This window comes from Rhineura floridana, chromosome 8 (genome assembly GCF_030035675.1).
Source record: "Rhineura floridana isolate rRhiFlo1 chromosome 8, rRhiFlo1.hap2, whole genome shotgun sequence".
In the NCBI taxonomy this organism is placed as follows: Eukaryota; Metazoa; Chordata; class Lepidosauria; order Squamata; family Rhineuridae; genus Rhineura; species Rhineura floridana.
In genome coordinates, this window is record NC_084487.1 from 52,439,506 (window position 1) to 52,458,970 (window position 19,465).

General features: G+C 42.4%; 1 protein-coding gene across 2 annotated transcripts in view; it reads right to left on the reverse strand.

Moving 5' to 3' along the window:
* Positions 1-19,465, reverse strand: part of SCYL2 (SCY1 like pseudokinase 2) — a 38,483-nt gene that overhangs the window by 17,148 nt on the left and 1,870 nt on the right. For both annotated transcript variants that reach the window (XM_061639498.1, XM_061639497.1), the window contains exons 2-9: positions 9,251-9,455; positions 8,007-8,164; positions 7,211-7,355; positions 5,625-5,774; positions 4,326-4,547; positions 1,555-1,671; positions 873-998; positions 375-551 (exon numbers count right to left, since the gene is read on the reverse strand). In XM_061639498.1, coding sequence (XP_061495482.1) covers positions 375-551; positions 873-998; positions 1,555-1,671; positions 4,326-4,547; positions 5,625-5,774; positions 7,211-7,355; positions 8,007-8,164; positions 9,251-9,427 — 1,272 coding nt within the window. In that variant the 5' untranslated portion in view covers positions 9,428-9,455. The remainder of the gene's footprint in view (positions 1-374; positions 552-872; positions 999-1,554; positions 1,672-4,325; positions 4,548-5,624; positions 5,775-7,210; positions 7,356-8,006; positions 8,165-9,250; positions 9,456-19,465) is intronic.

The following is a 19,465-nucleotide window of genomic DNA, read 5'->3' on the forward strand; positions in this document are numbered from 1 at the left end:
GACTGATTGGTTTTAAGACTTCAACCAAGTCCTGCTCAGAGCAGACCAATGAAATTAATGAACCTAAGGTAGTCATGTCTATTCACTTCAATTGGTCTCTTCTGAGTAGGTCTATTGGTGAATACCACAACCACCACGGTACAGTTTTAAAGTCCAACGGAAGATAGGTGAAGCAACAGACAGAAAATTATTTTTCCGAAGAAGAAAGGCCTTAAACACCGACAAGACAGCCATAAACAACTGGCTAAGAAGTTCTAAGGGGCTGGAACATGAAAATACCTTGGTATTCTCCACATGATTATTGCTGACAAGATTTAACAGGAAATATAAATTTCCAAGAGGAAAGGAGAATTATGCTTAAGACAGAAATGTACCTGAATTGGTTCCTGCTGCTTAAAGACAGGGCTGAGATCAGGTAGAATTAGCTTTATATATTCTTCTTTGGAACACTCCTCTGCAATGAGCAGAACATTGGGCAGAACAAAAGGTACCATGTCTGGGTTTACAAATTCAGAGGTCAAGGAAGGCAAAATCCTCTGTACTATAACACGCTGAAAGAAAGAAAGACATTTTGTAGGGAAGTAAGATTTTCTTCAAAAAAACCCAAAACACACATTTTTAGCAAGGCATGCTATTCCTAACGATTGCAATTAAAACAAAAGTTCTGAAAATTTTAAAAATAATGTGGTGTCTCAATTTGCCCTACAGCACACTTTTTAAATTATCAAGTTAAATGAGAAACTGTTAAGGCCGTTTGTATCTCAGTCCAAGAACACAGTCTATCACAGAGCAGCAATGCATGCTTCAGCTATAACCGACACAGTATTCTGTGTCAATAAACATATCAATTAAAATAATCTGAGGTTGCTGACCTTAGGCAATTTTGGTAAAACTTTTGGCAGCCCTTTAAAAAACTGTGACTTTTGAAGATTATCCCTTTGGAATAACGAATCAAAGTACTGTAGTGTCATTGCCCCAACATCATCAAAGAATGGTATCTAAAAATAAAGATAAAAGAAAAAAAGAACGTTATCTTTGAGATGATAAACAGGTTATAAATTAGACTCTCTCAAAAGCACTATAACTGTTATAGTGCAACCCTATAAATGTCTATTCAGAAAAAAGTTCCACTGAATTTAGTGGGGCTTACACCTCACTAAGTATATACAGGATTTCAGACTTAATTACAATTAAGTTAAACCTGAAAAATAAGCATATATGAAAGTGAACAAGTATAAAATCTGATCTGTAAATAACGAAGGTGGTAGTAACACAAAATTGAAATTTTCCTCAGTTTTTCATAAATGTGACCTGTTTTCTAGTTAGCAGCAAAACATCATCCTCTAAAAAAAAAAAACATCCCACAAAATACAGTCTGAGTGAATTACCAAGTGTTCGCAGACTGTTTAATCTATCGAATTAAAAAGATTTGAACCAGAATGTTTTTAAAAACTTCAAATTTAGCAGTTAAAACATTTATTGCTAATTACAGCACTTTAAAAAAGGCTGTCTTAAGTTCCGAAGCTATTTTAAGTGGTCTTTCTATTTACTCACTTTAGTCATTTGGTCTGCATCTGGTCTGACTGCAGGAGCTACATTTAACAGTAGTTTTACATGCTCACGGACTTCTTCTGGAATGTTTTGAAGGTTATTGGAGCCCAAACGACTAAGCTGAAAAAATAAAGCACATGTATTAACATTAAAACAAAACCCTGCATACAGAATGACTGGAACAGTACTTGGAATGATCTAAGTCAGTTGAATGAAGTTCACTGAACTAATTAAAAAAATTCTGAACTACACCTGAAAATAGTTCCTCCAGTTGCGGAATGAATTGCTGAATGAACTAAGTTCATTTTGGGGTACAGCTTTGAACAATGTCTAGTTTGTCTTCATGTTCATTTCCTCCCCCCGCCTCCCCCCAGCAGGAGGCTTGGACTCTTCCCTTTCATTAAAAAGAGTCAGTCACTCAGACGTCTAAAAGAATGTTAGAAAGCAAAATGTGGCGACAACATTCAAAAGCTTATATACATATGGAAGAAGGCCTTGCTGTTGCTAAGGATGCTTAGGCTGCAATCCAATACATGTCTAGTGTGATGTAGTGGTTAGAGTGTTGGACTAGGACCTGGGAGACCAGAGTTCAAATCCCCATTCAGCCATGAAGTGCACTGGGTGACCTTGGGCCAGTCACTGCCTCTCAGCCTAACCTACCTCACAGGGTTGTTGTGGGGATTAAATTAGAAAGGGGAGAACCATGTACGTCACTTTGAGCTCCTTGGAGAAAAAGTGGGATATAAATGCAATAATAACACTCAGAAGTAAGCTCCAGTGTGTATTGGACTGCAGCCTTAGTCACTTAATCACTGTTGCTGCACAGTAAGGAAGGAAGGAGTATGAGGCCATTTCTGTAACTTCCCGGCTGAAGAAATTCTTTCTTCCAACATGAGCAGCTTACAGTGAGACGTACAGGAACAAAGCAAATAATGCTTTGTGCCTTGAATAGTTATGTGGCAGGCAGAAATTAAACAGGGCAAGCCTTTTCTTGTATGGAAATACAATTACAGGGAAAGTTGAGACACCTTATTACATGTGTGTGGCCCCGCATTTATTTTTGGACCCTACACTTCAGCACAACAGCTTGTAACATTCAGAATGCTGATATCCCCCCCGCAAAGAATGAACTTTAACTGAAATAGTTCATTTTTTTACAAGGACAAGCTTCAACTGAAACTAGTTCCTTCTGGATAGAATGAACTTGAACTAGTTCCTTTTTAAAAACAAACTTTCTAAGTACTAGACTGAAAGTATGAAAGAAGCTGCTGCCTGGGATGATGCTGTTGCACTGGGTAAGGCAGCCACTTCCTGTGCTCCTTTGGGAGGAATGGTGGGATATACGTTCAATAAAATAAATAGAGGGATCATGCCAACTGGTACTCAATTAGTGCTTAGCAGTCATTTCTGATAATAATTAAAAAATAATTTATGGGTTTGTATTGAACAGCATCTTTTTTGCTTACTCATGTTATTTTTTAATATGATTATATTGATAGAAGTGCTGTTGGGTCACTGTATATAGACCCACAATTCTTCAAGGGCAAATGTCAAGTAGTACAGCTGTGCCAGTACTCTCCCAGCCAATGGGCCAACTGTACCCATCCTGTTCTCAGTGTCCTCTCTCTTGTTCCAACCAGATTCCAGGAAGAGGGGAGCAGTGAATACCATGTCAGAGGCTGCTGTACCTGGACTTTCCTCTCTCCCAGAAATAATCTACTACCAACTGCCTTGTAGGAAGGATTGTGGGAAAGTGGAGAAGGGAGGGAGGCAGACAGGCGAAGATGACAGCAGGGCCTGCCCCAGCTGAACTGTACCCCCTCCACTCCCACCAACAGGACTTTCTACCACCATTTCTCCTGTGAGAAGCATCCTGATGAACTCCTATATTTTAGTATTGTCATTGTGATTTTATTAATGTATCCTTATGGTAGCTGTAAGCAACCTTGGAAGGATTTACATCTTAAAAGGTGATTTACATTATTGTAATTTATAAAAAGGAAGTGAATTTTTTTCTTTAAGATGTTTAAACTCCATTGATGGAAATTCTTTTCAAACTTAAAAATTAATATGTTCAATTCTATTGCCTCTTCTAGTTTTGATCAAACAATACATATTTTAAAGAGATTGTCCTTGTTTTACCTAGATTCACTCACATGATCAGCTCAGTACTCATGACTGAAATGATTGCTTACTCTGCTTATAGGGGCTTATTGGATGCATATAGGACAAAAAGGAGCCATAAAACAACTTAGAACTCCCACGCCTCAACAGCTTCTCAAAATGTGCCCACTATTTTAAATTGGGGTTGCAGGGGACCTTCTGGATAATCCACACCTTCCTTGATTAAGGAAATCCAAACCTAGAGCATTTCCTCTAGATAGCTGCCTGGTCTGTGCTTGAAGGTCACCAGCAAGGCAGTGAGCACTCAACCATGGGTAACTGGCTACACTGAATGAAGCTAAGGCAGCCAGGTTCAAGGTGGGGGCAGGTGCAACAAGATGCAGACCAAAGACTGGAAACTGTAAGAACAAAAGAAACATTGATGGAAATTCCTCACATACAGGTGAATCCAATGCCTTGAACCATGGGGCAAGCATCCTTCTTCCTCCCCCCCCCATTGATTTTCATGATGGCAAACATGCCACCTTTTTGCATACAAGTGAAAATGAATGTTCTCTTCATTAACTTATTTTTTTACTACAGACATTGTAATAATTTATTTTCATATCAAGTTTCCAAATGTGAATTTAACAATCAGATCCACAATATACCTGATCCAGCTGTCTGCTGAAGCTTTTATATATATCTTGCTTGTTGACCTCAAAAATAGGTTTCCCATTATTAAACACAGCATACATGATCGCTCCCAGAGAGTACATGTCACTGGATGTCTCACAACTCACTGAAAGGATGTATTCAGGTGCCAAATACTCGGGATTTGGAAGACACAACGATGGTAAGTTTGGGACCCATTCTTTACAAGAGAATTTTGGCTATAAGAAAAACAGAAAAAGGTTGTATAAAAATTAAAGTGCAAGTTTAAAGAAACATTGCTGAGTAATTTGGTTTTAAACTACTAATGGCCTAATACCTAAATAGATCATGATATCTGAGAGAAGCTATCCTTTACATACCAACAAGAGAAGGAAATCCTGTGTTTGCTCTGAGTGCATCCTTTTTTTGACATTTTTAAAGTTAAGTGAAATATGTGCTCTTTACAATGATGAACAAAGTAAATATAAACAGATTTGTATACTTCACTCTTAGATAAGTAGCAAGATGATCTTCATTAGTGGTTGGGTGGCCTACCTCTAACAAACTGTAAAGACTTCACTGGTACTGAAAAACTCAAGGGTGTGTGTGTGTGTTTTATTCTACTATAATAAACCATGACTTTATGTTTGACATCCAGGTGCAATTCAAGGTACTCATGTTATCATTTAAAGGCCTAAGTGGCTTAGGCCCCAAATATCTGAAAGACTGTCTACTTCCCTACAGACTCTCTTGGGTGTTATCAGCAGAGGGAGCCTTCTTGGTAGTTCTACAACCCTCAGAAGTTTGGGTGGGGGTCCAGGAGAGGGCATTTTCCTAGGTTGCGGAATTCTCTCCCCACAGAGGTGAGTCTGGCGCCTTCTCTACGTAGTTCTCACGGAATGCTGAAAATGCACCTCTTTACCTGGCCTTTGACATGTGAGATATACATTTTCGGGACCCACCCTACTCTTGTAGTTTTAAAACTGTTTTAATAATAAATTTTATATTGTTGTAACCTACCCTGGGACTGTATGGTGAAGGGTGAATTTAAAACAAACCAAATAAATAAATGAGCAATACTCTACAATAAGAAAACCTGTGTACATTAGAATGAGTGAGCCAGTTAATTACTGATTGTGGTAGCATCCCTTTTGTTCTGCTGTGACTCAGGACTTTAAATCCCAAATTCAGCAGGCAAGTGGGTTATGTTATGAAATTTGTGTATTGCTACACAGCTAAGCATTACCAGTTAAGAGTTCCAATTTTTTCAAGCCTGTTCTTCACTGAGAATGAAGAACAAATTAAAACCTTGTTACCTCTTGCTCAGATGGATTTAGAGACTGAATACAGAAGTCAAATCCCATAATTTTCCATGCTCCACTTTTATTCAAAATTATGTTCTCAGGAGTAAGGTTGCCGTGGACCATTTTCACACTGCTGTGTAGAAATGACAAGCCTTCAGACACCTGTTAGGAGGAAAATTTTTTTGTAAGGGTGTTTGTTTCTCAAGGAAGAAAACGTCACCATAGACCATCATAGCTCGACTTATTCAAAATTCTAGAAAATAGAGTTAAATAATTCACAGAAGTGAACTGGTTCCAGAAGTGCTGATAAGATAAGAAAGGCAAAGTAGGGAGATTAAAGGCCTCCAGACCAACAACAAAACCACTATTTACATTCCTCTGACACAGCAACCACAATTAGCCACAGCTGTGCCCATTGCAGAATGAAGAGGCTTGCAGTGACTTTCCAACAGACATGGGAAACTTGCATGGCTGCTATCTGAATATTCTCATATTTGTCTTGATAACAGACCACAGCATATCAAGATACACTGGCCTTTAACAGATCAACTGTTATTAGACATTTATACTCTCCTTACTTGTGATGTGCTGCTTATGCAAGAGAAAGTGAGCAGCCATTCATTTTTATAGAACAGGGGTGGGGAACTTTTTTTCCAACCTTAGAGTCACAATGCCTTAATGAAAACTTGTTGAGGACTGCATGCCAGCGGTTGACAGGGCCAAAAGGCAGGTCTTTATTATCTCAAGCACTCTCCTCCCAAGCACACTCTGTATCCAACTTGCCCTCACAAAAATCACATACCCCTACAAACAGGCAAACACACACCCTTTATTCCCTGTTCAACCCCTCTCCTAAACTAATCTGTGCAGATTGACAAGGGGTTATTTATATTTCGATTGCAGGTCTCGAAAGGGAAGAAAAATTGCATCCTCCCTGTGCATGACTTCTTCCTAATTCTCCTCTCCCATACACCAGATTTACTTTCCTTTGATATGACTGATGAGGACTTTCTTATCTGCATCAACAGTATTTTCAGTGCCTTACTGGAAGCAGTAGTCTCTCATAGTATTTCTGGGATCCTTCCAAAAATTGATGGCAGCAGTTGAAGACTATTGAGAACTATTTCCAGAACTGCATGAACAAGTCCAAGCGCTGCAGGGTATGTAAAAAGTGCTGCAAGAGACCATGACCGCTACAAAAAGGATAAAACCATTGGTAGAAAGCCCCCCTTGACCACATCTAAATAATCAAAACAGTGTTGTGGTGAGGGAAAGTGCAGAGAGTGTCTGAGAGGCGGATCCAGGGGCCTGAAGGTTCCCCATTCTGGTTTTAGAGCATATGAAGTGGAAGGAATAAAATAAAAAGGCTGTCTGCTAGAGTCTACTGTGTTGAGAAGTCCCAACAAATCTTCCTTTTAAACAGACAAGGGACTAGGAAAAGAAATCTTTCTGCAGATTACCATTTTGTAAGAAATTACTATCATGATAAATTTATCACAAAAGTAGCAATTGTTCTCTTTATGGATGGATGCATGGATGGGTAGATAATGAGTGCATTATAATGAGTGCAAACCCACACAAGTCATTAACATACATACCTGAAGCAAACCATATTTTGTTTCTACATCATAAAGTTTGTATTCTTTGATGTCAGATGGTAAAGGTGAGGGAAGATTGTCCCAGTTGCCAAGTACGTTAGCCAAACTTGCACAAACTGGTTCAGTACAAAATGCCAAACAGTCCCTAGAAGGAAACAAATAGTCTATTTGACAAATATTTTATTTACCTAAGTATTTTTAGTGCCCTGTCACAAAACAGATAAGCAATGTAAGTAACCCTAATAACAATTCCAAATATGATTCAGAGTAAGAGATAAGTAGGTAAACAGACAGATTTTGGCCTTGTGGCTCAGCAGTTAGGAAGGCATTACAGTAGGACAGAATGTTCAAGAAAAAGCACCAGGTATTGGGCTTCTTTGTCATAACAGCAAGTAGGACTAAAACCCTAGTAGCACCAAGACAGTGAAGCCCAAGGTCAACACAATCTAAATCTTTACTGGACCAGAGCAGTGGAATGCTTACAAAAGCCTTCAGGGATCACTATGAAAGTGTGAAGTGAGTTTTGCGTCTTTCCTTAAATAAGAACTAAATTAGCCCGGAAAGTTTTGCTCTGCCCACCAAAAGCAAGGAAGCTAGAACATACGACATCAATTGTATCTCACATTCCCTAAAATCATTATTAAGGCACTGATATGTGACAAGTATTCAGAGTATGGGTACAAACTGGATAATTACACAAGTATTTGAAAGAAGGAAGCCCAATTTCTAGAATGTTCTGAGCATGTGTGAAAGTTAAATAAATTCAAATCTATATTTTAGCAATAAAAAAACTTACCGGGATTCTTCTAATGGATGTTGTACAGTTAACAGCCGAGGATGCCGAAGCCTTGTTAGCTGCTGAACTCCTCGTTTTAAGGAATCAACAATTTGATCCTTCTCAAATTTCTGATATTTGTCCATTAGCTTTTTATCAAATACAAAAACTGCCACTTCCTAAAAATAAATAATAAAACAGAAACAATGTATGATAATGAACTAAAATGCTACAAAACCACCCCACCCTTAAAAAAAAACAAAACATTTTTAGCATTAGAATGAGCCAAGAATAAAAAGACCACTCTTTTATTAAACTTGATAAAAATAGCAATCCACACTGTCTACAAATTAATATTGATGTTTTCATAACTAGCTATTAATTAGCAATAATGTACAACAAACAAATGTCAGATGACATCTCTATTAGAAGGCTACAAGGCTTCCAAAAGTTGCCAGGAGGTCTTGCTTAAAGTGCTGTTAGGATGTTACATACAGTAAAAACTACAGCAGATAGACTTTCTGCATATTGGGCACTCAGCCAGATTCCTCATGGAACAAACCTGTCTGAGCCAACTTTATTACAAACTTTCAAAGTACTATACTGTACAGTCTTTTTCTTCAGACCAGTATTTCATAGCTAACATGTTTCTGAATTGACATTTTATCAAATAAGTAATCTTTGAGAGTACAACTTGCATTCTGTTATTAAGTTTTTGCTCTTTTCTGAAAAGCTGCACAAGTATTAGCCATTTACCAACTTTAAGACATACTATACCCAAGTGCAGTACAAATATCAGTACAAATATTTAAGACTAGAAATTTTAAATTTCAAAGGTGCCTTGTTGAAAGACATTTGAATAAATCTAGAACTTTTAGTCCCTTAAAACAATTGAACTTTGTTCTAAATACATGAATGCTAAACCAAGCAGTGCATTTTGCTTGAAACACAGCATACACACAGACAAAAATCCAAGATGAATTAGGAAGGCAATCAGCCAAAGGTACTTGAAAATAGATGGCCAGTCTGTGGCACTATGATTACAACATTCATTTTTCCATTATTTTCTCAAAATCTGTTTAACATCAAAAACATTTTAGGACCCATCATGAATGCAGATGGGTATTACCTACATAAATGTATGTTGCACATACTGTGTTTTGCTTCTTCTACTTATATTAAATCACATATTTTAGGTAATTGTTCCTTGAAACATCATTGTAACTATGTTTGAGGCAATATGTATTTCTCTCGTAAAACCTCACCTGTTTCGTTGATTTTTTAGTGCCATTAAAAATCTTCCAAACAAGCCCATTGCCACCACTAGCAATATGTCGTCCAACATCAAATTCCCTGGTAACTGGATTTCCCATGACTGCACTAGTGACATCTGCAGTCACTTTTGTAACCGTGCTCTTCAATTTGTTTAACATGGACTCCATTGTTATAACTGTATGCTAGTACATTTACCTACAAAGAAAATAATTCTCAGAATCCAGTTTGGAAATTTTGCTAAGAACAACATAGACACTAAAAATATTTACATTATCTACTTAATAAATAATGTATCCAATCTCAATGCTTATTTAAATGAACATATGCAGTCTCCAATAAGAGAAAAAAAAGCACTTTAAAACCAGTTTTTATTCCTGTTTGAAACTGTCAGTATGGGAGATAAAACAGAGTTTCTGCTTTTAACAACTCTTGACACTGTCATCACTTTCTGTTATAACTTAGGCATTAAAGATATCAACTGTTTGGGCAAGTAAAAAAAGATTGTATCTAAAAAAAGACAAATCAACAGATCATCCATATGAATAAGCAATCTAGGTTAAGATGCCAGTTAAAAGTTTATCACAGAATTTACAAAAATTCACTTCAACACTGAAATTAACATCTCCTTGATTGCAAGACAGCTGAAGAGAGTTCAAGATGTGAATCTGTTATCCACATTTGACAAATACCTGAACATTTAGAATGAGTTCATTCAAAACATTAATTGCTATATTTGAATAGGATGGCAAATGGACCATTGGTCTCACCTGAAGGGTGATTTTCATAGGAGGACTGCCATCAAGCGGGTTATAGCTCCACCTATCGTCCGAAGGCAAGAACGTTTTTTAAGTCAAGACTAGGGGCGTCAGGCCCCTCCCACTCTCCAGTTCATTCACAGCGAGTCCAAAGAGAGATATCTAAAAATGCAGGAGAAAAGGCCAACGGGCCTACCAGCAAAGACATAACACAATAGCAATAATCATAATAATATGACTCTAACGTAGCGATATAACATTAATAGCAGTCTTGACTTCACTAGTAAATCTAATATAATAGCGTAACAGGAGTATATGAAAAAAACTCCAAAAATATCTAGGTATCCAGGTATCCTCCAACTGGGAGGGTCGTGATGGCAGTCCTCCTATGAAAATCACCCTTCAGGTGAGACCAATGGTCCATTTTCCATAGGAGGACTGCCATCAAGCGGGATGTACCAAAGCAGCCCATAACAGGGAGGGACCACCCACATCCTAATCATCATTAAGAACCTGTTGCAACACTCGTCTGCCAAAAGAGGCATCGGCAGAGGCATAACGATCTATTTTGTAATGCCTTATAAACGAGTGTGGGGTAGACCAAACAGCAGCTCTGCAAATATCAGCAACAGGAGTGTTGGTAGCAAAAGCAGCAGTAGTGGCCGCTGACCTAGTGGAATGAGCTGTTATACTAGCTGGAACTGGAAGCTTAAGGGACTCATAGGCTAAGGTAATACATGCACGCAACCAGCGGGATAAGGTGGAATTAGCTACTTTATGCCCCATAGAACGTGGATGAAAGGATACAAAGACTCAGTTCGTCATATATCCTGGGTCCTAGACAGGTAGGTCTTGACAGCCCGCCGAACATCCAATGAATTCCAAGCCTTCTCTAGAGGATGGGTAGGATTCGGACAAAAGGAAGGAAGAACAATGTCCTAGTTGCAATGGAAAACTGAATTGACCTTGGGATGGAAGGAAGGATCAGTTTTCAGCACAACACAGTCCTTGTGAAAGACACAGAGATGGCGGGCAGAAGACAATGCGCCCAGTTCCGAAACTCGTCTTGCAGAGGTGATCGCGATCAGGAACAGGACCTTGAATGACAACAGACGTAAAGGCACAGTCCTAAGGGGCTCGAACGGAGGACTTTGTAAAGCCTGTAGGACCTTCGACAAACTCCATGAGGGAAAACGGTGGAATACAGCCGGAGAGTGTAATGCGGTTCCCCTCAGAAAACGTCTGATGAACGGGTGCGAGGCAATAGGGGCACCAGTGGAGGACACTGAGAGAATGGACGACAGACTGGACGCATGTCTACATAAGGTGTTGGGTCCAAGTCCCGTCAGGAGGCCCCTATGAAGGAATTGCAGCACCTGTTGTATTGTGGCCTGGGAAGGATCAAGGTGCTGAGACTGACACCACCTGGAGAATGCCACCCAAGTATGTTGATATATACAGGTGGTGGATGGTTGTCTCGAGGCCAAGATAATGTCAATAACAGCGTCAGACAGGCCAGCAGACCTTAAATGTCCCCGTTCAAAAGCCACGCTGTTAGCTTGAGCCAACTGGGATCCTGATGCAATACTGGGCCCTGGGATAAGAGGTCTGGCCTGACCGGGAGCGTCCAAGGGTCCATCACTGACATGGCAAGGAGATCCGAGAACCACGGTCGACGGGGCCAATATGGAGCTATCAGAACCAGCTTGGCCCTCTTGCGTCGCACCTTTCTCAAGGTTCTGGCTAACAGTGGTATTGGGGGGAAGGCGTACAATAGGCCATCCGGCCACGGTAGCGATAGGGCATCCACCGCTTCCGCTGTCGTGTCCAGGTATCGAGCGAAGTACCTGGGTAGCTGGCAATTGCAACTGGAGGCAAATAGATCAACTGAGAAGACGCCGAACCGACACTGGAGAAGATGGAAAATGGTCGGATGAAGTTTCCATTCTCCCGGAAAGACCTGTTGTCTGCTGAGCCAGTCTGCTGTCACATTCCAAATTCCTCTGAGATGTTCTGCTTTTAAGGATTGCAGATGTTGCTCTGCCCAGTCGAATATGAGGGAAGCTAGGTTCTGCAGAGGACGGGACCTGGTCCCCCCTTGTCTGTTTAAATGAGATTTGGCACACGTGTTGTCCGTTCGAATGAGAACATGGTCCAAGTGGAACAGAGACTGAAAATGGAGCAGAGCTAAGTGGACAGCCTTCAGTTCTAGCCAATTGATGCTCTGAGTCTGCTCTGCTGTGGTCCAAACCCCCTGAACGAACTGGGAGTTGCAGTGGGCTTCCCAGCTGAGGAGACTGGCATCTGTGGTGATAACAGTCCTGCGGGGTTCTCTGGAGTGCCCTGGGTGAGATGTTGGACCCTCGTCCACCAGCGGAATGAAAGACGCAGTGCGGGGCTCAGGGGAATTGCTCGATGATTTGACCTGGCAATGTCCTGCTGAAATGGCAACAAAGCCCACTGGAGTTGGCGAGTATGAGCTCGAGCCCATGGCACAATATGGATGGTGGACACCAACATTCCGAGAGCCCTGGCTAGAAGCATGATGTCTGCGGTTGCGTGGTGCATCAGAGACCGTGCGGTGTCTGTGATAGCAGTTATGCGGTCTGGAGACAGGAACACCGTCGCCTGCAGGGTGTCCAACATCGCTCCTAGATGTTGTAGGCGTTGGGTTGGTTGGAGTTGGCTTTTGTCGAAATTGACTAGCCAGCCGTAGGCCTGCAAGACATGGAGCGTGAGCGTTAGATGGCGATGAGCCAGCTCCCTGGAACTCCCCCATATTAAAAGATCGTCCAAGTAGGGATAGATATGGACCCCTTGAAGCCAGAGGTAAGCCACTAGTATGAGTAGCACCTTGGTAAATACTCTCGGGGCAGAGGAGAGGCCGAACGGCATCGCTCGATATTGAAAATGCTGGGGGCCGAAAGCAAACCGAAGGAATTTTCTGTGGGCTATGCAAATAGGCACATGGAGATACGCTTCCTTTAGGTCGATAGAAGCCAGGAAGACTTCTTCTTGAAGGCTTTCTGTAATGGAGTGGAGGGATTCCATTTTGAACCTGCAATACTTTACGAAACGGTTGATGAACTTGAGGTCCAACACCACCCTCCATGACAGATCTCGTTTGGGCACAACTAATAGGAGGGAGTACACCCCTTCCGACCTCTCTGTTGTAGGGACTGGCTCTATCGCCGCTGTGTCCAAGAGGTGATGTATGGCTGTTTGCATGATGCAGTGCCTGGCTGGTGCCCTGGGACAAGGGGAGGGATGAAATCTGTCCGGAGGGATTGCCGAAAACTCTAGTGCATAGCCATAACAAAAAAGATCTCTGATCCAGGCGACCTGAGTCAACGCAGCCAATGGTCTCCAAACAGAAGCAGTCTGCCCCCAACCAGTATTGCGTCAGTACTGTCTGTGCTGGCGAGACCCTCCCCTATATGAGGACGTTGAGGTACCTCTGCGCCCCTGGTACTGACCTCTGCCTGGGAAACGTCTGTTCCAGACTCCCCTGGAGGGACGGAAATCATAGGTTCGGAAATCGCGGCCTCGTCCCCCGGGCCGCGTTCCTCAAAAGGGCTGGGTCGTGCGGTATGAGGTGAAACGTCTGAAAGGCCTGCGATCAACGTTCCTGACAGTGGCCAAGACAGGCTTTCGAGCATCCTTGGGGTCAACAAGCACTGCCTTTAGGGCTTCCTCGCCGAAGAGTAATGAGCCGGAATAAGGTGCCCTTGATAAATTAATTCTGGCTGTAGAGTCCGCTTGCCAGTGACGAAGCCAGAGGGTCCGTCGAGCGACTACCTGAGCTGCCATAGCTCGTGCTCCCAGCTGATTTGCGTCCAAGGTGACATCAGCCACAAAAGCCGCTGTCTTGCGCAATTTCATCAGTGACCTCCTCAGAGAGACAGGATCGGGATTAGGATCATCTAAGTGGTCATCCAACCACATCATCGCTGCCCTGGAAAAGATGGAAGCTGATGCAGAGGCTCGCATGGAGAAAGCGGTGGCCTCATGATTCTTGCGTAAGGCAAAGTCCAGCCTCCGCTCAGTGGCGTCCTTTAAGTGTGAATCTCCTTCCCTCGGCAAAAGGCATCTAGAGACTAGACTAGAGATCGGCTCGTCTATGCCAGGGACGGCCAGTCTGCTTGTGAAGTCCAGAGCCAAAGAGTAAAGTCTGTCCGCAAGGGCGTTAAAACGGCGTGTTTGTAATGGATGAGACCATTCGTCCTTGGCCAGTTTAGCAATAGGATCTGGCACAGGAAGGTAGTGCTCTGCTGGTGTGGGGGATTTCAAGACCCTGGCCCCTTTAATAGCAGGAGTGGCAGCTGCAGGTTGTGTAGATTGGAGACCAAGGGTGTTCAATACTCTGTGAGCAAGGGGCTGATAATCTAAGGCATCAAACAGGCGATGAGATGTATCCTCCTCATGTTCCGAATGATCACTCCATTCGTCTCCTTTGGCTTGCACAGCAACAAACCTGCCCCTGGCAATGTCAAAAGGATTTGGAGAGCATGATGGATCTGCCTCATTGCGTACATAGTGGTCCACACTGCGCTGAGGAATGGCGGGGACTTGTGACGGTGACTGTGTTTGAGTGAAGAACGACAGCATGTCTTGTAGTTGTGATATGAACTCATGAGACTGCTGCAGCCCTGGTGAGGTAGATGGTTGCGCTTGTAGAGGCGACGTTACGGACGGCTCAGCAGGCTGTAAAGATGAATAAGCCCTAGGTGGTAATATGGGAGGAGGGTGGCTGGCTGCTGGTTGGTCAGGAAACCCAAAAAAGTCCTCGGAGGAGGATGCAGTCGGAGAGTGAAATAGATTTGTTAACTGTTCCTGGCCCGCCCCCTCGGAAACCGGAACAGAGATGTAGCATGGCCGCTTGGTTGTGCTGTGGCTGGATAGATGTTTAGTTTTGGCAACCGCTTTGGTGTGCTTATGCTTGGCCGCCTTAGATTGTTTCGGCTTGGTTGCCTGAGTTGTCGCTGGCTGTTCCACCATCATATATTTTCTAGGGGGTTCAGTACACGGCCACGGATGGGGCAGAATGTACAGACCCGAACAGGCTCAGTACACGGCCACGGATGGGGCAGAATGCACCGGCTCAGATGGCTAAGTACACGGCCACGGATTGGGCAGAATGTACAATTTCAACAGCGCTGGTACACGGCCACGGATGGCGCAGAATGTACAGTATCAACAGCGTTGGTACACGGCCATGGATGTGGCAGAATGTACAGATCTAACAGCCTTGGTACACGGCCACAGATGGGGCAGAATGTACAGTTCCAGACAGCCTGAGTATACGCAGAATGTACAATTTCAGCCTTGGTACACGGCCACGGATGGGGCAGAATGCACAGTTCCAAACAGGCTTTGCACACGGCCATGGATGGGGCAGAATGTACAATTTCAACAGCGTTGGTACACGGCCACGGATGGCGCAGAATGTACAGTATCAACAGCGTTGGTACACGGCCACGGATGGCGCAGAATGTACAGTATCAACAGCGTTGGTACACGGCCACGGATGGGGCAGAATGTACAGATCGAACAGCCTTGGTACACGGCCACAGATGGGGCAGAATGTACAGTTCCAGACAGCCTGAGTATATGCAGAATGTACAATTTCAGCCTTGGTACACGGCCACGGATGGGGCAGAATGCACAGTTCCAAACAGGCTTTGCACACGGCCACGGATGGGGCAGAATGTACAGTTCCAACTAGGCTGGATACACAAAACAGCTTCAATAGTCAGCTTCAGGCAGCAGTTTGTGTTGAAGAACTTATAGCAGGATTATAGAGGTTCTGCTCTGCAGCATACACACAGAAACTGACAGAAAAGGCAGAAACTGACAGAAAAGGCCTAGAACAGAATCGTTTACTATGGAAAGGACCAAACAGAAAGGGCGGAAAAAAAGGGGAAGGAACAAAATGGCGCCCGCGAAAAGAGCGGGAAAATTGGCCAATCAGAAAGGCTTGAGGCGATGAAGAAGCAATGGTGGTCACAGGGGAGCACCAGCGAGCTCAAAAAACAGCCTCAAAAAACGCTCTGCAGCCGTGGGGCTGAGAAGCGTGATCACGGCTTAGAGAGCGAGCCAGATCTCTACAGCCGCAGGACAGACTCAGCAAGCGAGGGGAATAAGGAGCCGCAGCCGCAGGCTCCGAAGGCAGTTGCGGCGAGATTTAAAATGCCGCAGAACGAGCCGGGGGAGGCAGGGCAGCCCAACCAGAAAGGGACAATTAAAGTAGAAAGAGCCGCAGCCGCAGGCTCTGGAGAAAAAACTAAAGGAGCTGCCGCGAAAATAGGCGGCGAGTTGAAAAAAGAGCGGCGGCGCAAGGCAGAGAGCTGCAGCCGCAAGCTCCTGGATTAAGTCAGCGTCCGCCGACTGAGGAAGGGAGAACTGCAGCCGCGGTCTCCCAGAATCGCCGTTCGGCTAGGCAGGGAGCTGCAGCCGCAAGCTCCCGTAACAAGGCTGCGTCCGCTGCCTTAGGAAGGGAGAACCGCAGCCGCGGTCTCCCATTAAATAGCTAGGGACTAAGGGAAAAAAATAGACAAAAAGGGGATCCCCCTTAAGTACAAAGACAAACAAAGTACAGTCAGTCCCACAGACTCTAAAGTAAAAGACAGAGGGAAGGAAATAACGTGGAATACACACACAAAACCTCCACACCCTGTCACACAAATACATAAAAACTTATCTAGACGCTAGCTATATATCCAACTTGCACGGACGAAGGCAAGAATGAACTGGAGAGTGGGAGGGGCCTGACGCCCCTAGTCTTGACTTCAAAAACATTCTTGCCTTCGGATGATAGGTGGAGCTATAACCCGCTTGATGGCAGTCCTCCTATGGAAAATGGATAGCAATCCTATTAAAACATTAATTGCTATATTTGAATAGGATGGCAAATGTAACATTCTGTACTTCATGTACACAAGTTGGCCAAAAAGCACTGGCTCCCACAAACAGACCTCTCAGGGAGTAAGGGCTCCCTGTAGGCTTCCATGGTAATGTTTTTACTGTGCTGGCCTTCTGGATGGTTGATTTTCTGGGCAGATAAGGATCTGGGGGAAGGCTCCAAACCCGAGGAGGATCTCATGCAAGTCCCCCCCCCCCGGTTCTACCTCTGCCATCCACCTGAATGCCCCGTTTTCAGGGCTTTTGCCAGCCCTCTGTTTGCTGGGCAGGCCATCCCTGGTGAACTGCAGTGCCAGCATGCTCCTGGTGGCACCATGGCTTGGCCATGGCAGAAGGCTACTACTGGTGGAGGCCAGTGGCACTGGGAACCTGCCAGTGCTGCTGGGGATCTACAGCATCTAACTCCCCCTTGCCTGGTGGAAAGGTAAATTGGATTGCACCCTAAACGACTGCTCAACAAATTTACAAGTATGTCCAAGTGACTTGATACTGCTTAAATAAACAGTTTCTATCAATTACTTAACACAAACAAATCACTGGATCTATGACTCTTATCTTATGACCTGCTGTACCAGTGTAGTAGAATATGCTTGTACAGCTGAGTGGAGCGGTCTACTGTTGCACAGAAAACAACAGGAAACAGCTCTGAATAAAATCACCTTTTAAAATCCACATTTTCTACATTCAAACTCATGGATTCATCTTTAGCAATACTCCCCATCCCAGCCCTGAACATTGTTTCCACAGGCACAGTGAAGGACAATGTTAAACATCTAAGAAATGGGACCTAAAAATAATACCCAAATGATGAAAGATATCCATAAAATTAAATTCCGAGTAAAATTCAAGAAGAATGCTGAAAACTGGAAACAGAGTTATAAAGGATTATAAAAAGTCTTGAAGTCAAATGCTTCATATAACGGTATTGTCTAACTTAAGAAAATATGAATGGAAAACAATTACCTTTTTTGTGACTTTCAAACTATTTTTTTTAATGCATTTTACCCTACTCTCCAGCATATACAAGAACCATGATTCAGTCTATTCACTGAGGACTGGACAAGCAGCAATGAGTTTAAACCACAAGAGCTCTACTCTTCTACAGAATATAATCTCTTTAGATGGTTGATTATATTAGATTACATAAACATTTATTTCCTTCAAATGCTAGAGAGTTATAATGCTGTGCATAATTCGATGAAATTTTCTAGGGGAAACCAAATACAGCCTATGAAAGTAAAGGCCACTTCCTAACAGGCTCTTCCTAGAACATTTCTTAAACTTTTTATATTTTAATGTTTTTATATTTTTTTAAACTTTTTATATTTTTTGTTTTGTATACTGCTCAGTTTTATTTGTAATATGCAGCTGTGTTTTTACCCAATATTTTTATTGAAGTAATTTTATTGAATGTTTCCTACAATTTTATTATAAACTGCTTAAGAGTTTTTTATTATATTAAGTGGAATAACATTTTATAAATAAACAAAATGAACATTTTCTACAAAGTCAGGTTTATATTAGATATTACAAAAATTTATCATCCATGATGAGTGCATACACACACGCCTATTTCATTCCATGTACATCCAACAGAATCCTGCTACTAGTCAGTCCTTTCTGACACTGAACCATCTGATCCAGTCTGATTATGACTAAAGAGAATGCTTGATACAAAGGAAAGGCACTTCATTTTGCATAGCAGCATTACTTTTAAACTATGACAATTCTTCATGTACAAGGGGGCAATGAATGATTAGGCAGTTCAAACAGTAAAGCTCCAACCACATTATATGGACACAAATAAGGAGATCTTTCTGAAACATAAAAAAGCTTTAGGGAGAGATCCAACATAGGGTGAGCAGGCATTCACTCATGTAATGGGGCTTCTCCTTCCTCCCCCCCCCAATCATTCTCCAAAAAACGTTTCTGGTGGCATGCACTGTGGTTGCAGTGAGCTGAAGAAAAATGGAGAGTCCCATTGGACAAGTGATTTCTGTTGCACTAGTAGGCCACAATTGGATCTTACCCCTAGCAAATTATTGGGTGTCAGCTATGGATAAGCAAAAGAAAAAATAGTATAAATGTATCATTTACATGTTAAAGCACATTTCTTTCAAATGATTTCCTTACAAAAAAGCATACTTTGTGGAAGCAATGCACAGCTTATAAGGAATTGATAGTATATTGTATTTTTCTACACCTTATTTTCTTACAAAATGTTGAGAATTTTTGGTCAAGTATGCCAACATATACTTGCTTATGCATACACACATGCACAAAATTATACTCACTTTACAAAGACTTAATGAATGCTGCTTATCTATTAATCTATATACAGTATCCTCCACAAGCATTGTGAAGTCATTCTATTTCTGACAGAAGGATAATCTTTTGTTTTCAAAATCATATTGGATCTGCATTTTAAACTAATAGGTCAATCAAGCATTGTTGTTGTTACGTGCCTTCAAGTCGATTACGACTTATGGCAACTCTATGAATCAGTGACCTCCAAGAACATCTGTCATG